General features: G+C 42.3%; 1 protein-coding gene across 1 annotated transcript in view; it reads left to right on the plus strand.

Moving 5' to 3' along the window:
* LOC144533812 (kinesin-like protein KIF26A) overlaps nt 1–5,000 on the plus strand; it is a 52,722-nt gene that overhangs the window by 19,804 nt on the left and 27,918 nt on the right. The window contains exons 4-6 of the mRNA XM_078275378.1: nt 1–209; nt 304–397; nt 1,033–1,280. The exon at nt 1–209 is cut by the window's left edge and continues 1 nt beyond it. Of these exons, the coding sequence (XP_078131504.1) occupies nt 1–209; nt 304–397; nt 1,033–1,280 (551 nt within the window). The remainder of the gene's footprint in view (nt 210–303; nt 398–1,032; nt 1,281–5,000) is intronic.

Here is a 5,000-nt window from a genome sequence, read left to right on the forward strand (position 1 = left end):
TCCGAGTGATGGTACGGATCTGTTCGGTCCACAGCAGCGAGTCCTCAGAGTCCATGTCCCTCCTCAAAGTGGACAGCAGGAAGAAGCTGCTGACTCTCTGCGAGACCTCAGCCGCTGGACAAACCAGCGCCGCGGCCCAGAGACGCTCATCGGCCTCCGCTCCGAAGACCTTCGCCTTCGACGCCATCTTCTCCCAGGATGCTTCACAGGTGAGACGGCTTAAGAGTCTCACTGCTCCTCCTCTTCCTGTGTTCACCGTGGGATCCTATTTCAGTAAAAATGTGTCCCTTCTGACACTGATAGGCTGAGGTTTGCTCAGGGGCGCTGGCAGAGGTCATCCAGTCTGTGGTGAACGGAGCAGATGGCTGCATCTTCTGCTTCGGACACGCTAACCTTGGTGACTACACTCACACTCACACACACACACACTCTCGCACAGAGACACACACACACACACACACTCACGCACAGAGACACGCACACACACACACACTCTCGCACAGAGACACACACACACACACACTCACGCACAGAGACACACACAGAGACACACTCACACACACACACACACACACACACACAGACACACAGACACACACACGCACACAGACACAAACACACACGCACACAGAGAAACACACAGACAGACACACACACACACACACAGACACACACACACACACACACAGACACACATCACACAGACACAAACACATACACAGACACACACAGACACATGTACACACAGACACACACACATAGAGACACACATAGATACACAGACATACACATGCACACATAGACACACATACACATACACATACACATTACACATACACACACACACACACACATACTACACATACACACACACACACACATACTCACACACACACACACACACACACACACATACTCACACACACATACACACACACACACACACATACTCACACACACACACAGAGACACACGCACGCACATACACACACACACATATTTAGCTTTTCTGATGAGTCACATGACCCCCAGGTAAGACCTACACCATGATTGGCCGGGACTGCTCCACCCAGAGTCTGGGCGTGGCTCCGACTGCCATCTCTTGGCTCTTTAAGGTGATCGAGGAGCGCAGGCAGAAGGCCGGTGCTCGTTTCTCCGTCGGAGCTTCTGCCGTGGAGATCTCTGGTCGGGAGGAGACGCTCGCCGACCTCCTGGCTGAACACCAGGAGGCCCCGGGCCCCGCGCTGTCGCTGCTGGAAGACCCCCTCTGTGGTTCACAGGTACCGAGAGACAAACTCCATCTTCATCCCAACACATTCTCATTAACTAACTCAAATGGCTGCAGAAAAAGTGACTAATATGTTAAAAAAATAAAACGGCAAAAATACGTCCAAAACGTTGAACGAGGCAACGAAAACCTTGAGAAGTGACAAAAATGTTGAAGAAAGAGTCAAAAAACAACAAAAATCTTAAAAAGCAACAGAACCACTGAAGAAACCATTAAAAAAGTCTGTTGATAAGTAAGTTCATAAGTTCGTAAGTAAGTTTGTAAGTAAGTTCGTAGGTTCGTAAGTAAGTTCGTAGGTTCGTAAGTAAATTCGTAAGTAAGTTTGTAGGTTCGTAAGTTCGTAAGTAAGTTCGTAAGTTCATAGGTTTGTAAGTTCGTAAGTTCATAGGTTTGTAAGTTCGTAAGTACGTAGGTTCGTAAGTTCGTAAGTAAATTCGTAAGTAAGTTCGTAAGTAAGTTCGTAGGTTCGTACGTTCGTAAGTAAATTCGTAAGTAAGTTCATAAGTAAGTTTGTAGGTTCGTAAGTTCGTAAGTAAGTTCGTAGGTTCGTAAGTAAATTCGTAAGTAAGTTCGTAAGTAAGTTCGTAAGTAAGTTCGTAGGTTCGTAAGTTCGTAAGTAAGTTCGTAAGTAAGTTCGTAAGTAAGTTCGTAAGTTCGTAAGTAAGTTCGTAGGTTCGTAAGTAAATTCGTAAGTAAGTTTGTAAGTTCGTAAGTAAGTAAGTTCGTAAGTAAGTTCGTAAGTAAGTACGTAGGTTCATAAGTTCAGTAAGTAAATTCGTAAGTAAGTTCGTAAGTAAGTTCGTAGGTTTGTAAGTTCGTAAGTAAGTTCGTAGGTTCGTAAGTTCGTAAGTAAGTTCGTAAGTAAGTTCGTAGGTTTGTAAGTTCGTAAGTAAGTACGTAGGTTCATAAGTTCGTAAGTAAATTCGTGAGTAAGTTCATAAGTAAGTTCGTAAGTTCGTAAGTAAGTTCGTAGGTTTGTAAGTTCGTAAGTAAATTCGTAAGTAAGTTCGTAAGTTCATAGGTTCGTAAGTAAGTTCGTAACTTCGTAGGTTCATAAGTTTGTAAGTAAATTCGTAAGTCATAAGTAAGTTCGTAAGTAAATTCGTGAGTAAGTTCATAAGTAAGTTCGTAAGTTCGTAAGTAAGTTCGTAGGTTTGTAAGTTCGTAAGTAAATTCGTAAGTAAGTTCGTAAGTAACTTCGTAACTTCGTAAGTTCATAGGTTCGTAAGTAAGTTCGTAAGTAAGTTCGTAAGTAAGTTCGTAACTCGTAAGTCTCGTAAGTAAGTTCGTAGGTTCGTAAGTTCGTAAGTAAATTCGTAAGTAAGTTCGTAAGTAACTTCGTAACTTCGTAAGTTCATAGGTTCGTAAGTAAGTTCGTAACTTCGTAGGTTCATAAGTTTGTAAGTAAATTCGTAAGTTCATAACTTCGTAAGTTTGTAACTTCGTAAGTTCGTAGGTTCGTAAGTAAATTCGTAAGTTCATAAGTAAATTCGTAAGTAAGTTCGTAACTTCCTAGGTTCGTAGGTTCGTAGGTTCATAAGTTTGTAGGTAAGTAGGTAAGTAAGTAAGTCCGTAAGTAAGTACGTTTGTGGGTTCTTAAGTAAGTAAGTTCGTAGGTTCGTTTGGCGTTATTTTTGGCATAAATAAAGATTTCTCTGGCCTGGCTGCTCGCCACGCCTGTACAGTCATAAAGGAAACTTTCGTCCCTCTCTCCAGCGGTGCAGTCTATGTGATACGCAGGTATACGCAGTTTACCCCCTACAATACATTACCCTCAGCCTGGTCGCACAGAATTCCGTGAAATGATCACGAACTGTTAACAAAGCATTACGTGGTGGTGGCACGGAATGTGTGAAAAATCCGTGTGGCCACCACGGAAAACAATGCCGATGTAAAGTCAATGAGAAGATGACGTAGCATTAAGAGCGACTACGGTAGAGAGTAGTATGAAAGGCAAACTGCCACAGATTTGGAGTTAAAGGGCCGTGTTCATTTCACGGAATTATGTGAGATCAGGTTGGTTATACTACACCACTGCTCCTCTCTGACCTCCTCTTCAACTCCTGAGACTTCCTCTCTGTCCAATTATTCCTGACCTTCCATCTTTTCTTCTTTAGTCTGTTTTATCTCCCCGGAGCTCCTTCTGTCTGACACTTTTATCTCAGCTTGCTTTAATTGTCTCTTTGTGTCTCCACGTCCTTCGTTATCAATCCTCATTCTTCTGTACAGTTTCATCTCCGAGAGACTTGGCTTTTCTTTTCAGATGAGATGTCTTCATGAACTCAGAATGACTGCAGACTGAGGTTATGTTTTATTCAGTGTGTTTTATCAGACTTCCTGTTTCAAGGCCTTTACACAATGGGGACAGTCTCTATTACTTACTTAGGAACTTAATTACGATATTACTTATTTACGAACTTACTTACAGACCTACAAACCTATGAACTTACTTTCGAACATACTTAAGAACTTACTTACGAACCTACCAACTTACTTATTTCCTTACAAACTTACTAACAAACCAACCTGATCTCACAGAATTCCGTGAAATGAACACGACCCCTTAACTCATAATCTGTGGCAGTTTCACAGAATCGTAAAACATTCCGTGATGGGCCCAATAAACACGGCCCCTTAAGTTAAGGAAAAGGTCGTGGGTGGGCTTACGGTTCCGTGACACACGGGAAGAACGGGACGGTAGGGTTTAGGAAACGTGACATGTGGGACACGATCCCCGGTCTCCTGGGTGAAAGTCCTGTGTTGTTTGACCCATCCAACCCCCCAACCAACCTCCCGACGTGGATTTTTGGCCTTTCATACTACTCTCTACCGTAGTCGCTCTTAATGCTACGTCATCTTCTCATTGACTTTATATTGGCATTGTTTTCCGTGGTGGGAATTTTCACACATTCCATTCCAAACTTACTTACTAACTTACGAACTTACTTACGTACAAACTTACGAACCTAAGAACCAACTTATGAACGTTCTTACGAACTTATTTACTTACGAACTTACTTACGAACCTAATATGATTCATTATGTTCCTTTTCCTCTTTTTCTCCCATGTTTCGTTATCTCTCTGGCCGTCAACCACAGAACCAGACGGAGATTCGAACGACTTGAACTTAGTTACGAACTTACTTACCAACCTACGAACTTACTTACAAACTTACGAATTTACTTACGAACTTACATATTGGCAAACTTACTCACAAACCTAATAGGCTCTATGTTCCTTTCCTTCTGGTTCTCGCATGTCTCGTTATCTCTCTCTCCGTCAGCTACAGAACCAGACGGAGCTGCGAGTGACTTGAACTTACTTACGGACTTCCTTACTGTTGAAGTTCCTTATGATCCTACGGACTTACTTATGAACGTCCAAACGACTTCATTCCTTAGAAACGCACTTCCAAACTTACTTACGATCATACAAACATGCTCACTTACTAACAAGCTTACTTATTAATGAACTTCCTTACGAACTTACTTTAGAACTCACAAACTTACTTTTTATTATTATTAATGAACGAATAAACTATGAGTCTGTTCCTTTTTCTCCCATGTCTCGTTATCTCTCTGGCCATCAGCCACAGAACCAGACAGAGCTGTGGGCGACTTGAACTTACTTACAAACGTCCTTACGAACTTACATACAAACTTACGTAACAAATTGACTTACGAAACTAAGAACCAACTTAGGAACATTCTT

The sequence above is a fragment of the Sander vitreus genome, chromosome 18 (genome assembly GCF_031162955.1).
Source record: "Sander vitreus isolate 19-12246 chromosome 18, sanVit1, whole genome shotgun sequence".
NCBI classification, from domain to species: Eukaryota; Metazoa; Chordata; class Actinopteri; order Perciformes; family Percidae; genus Sander; species Sander vitreus.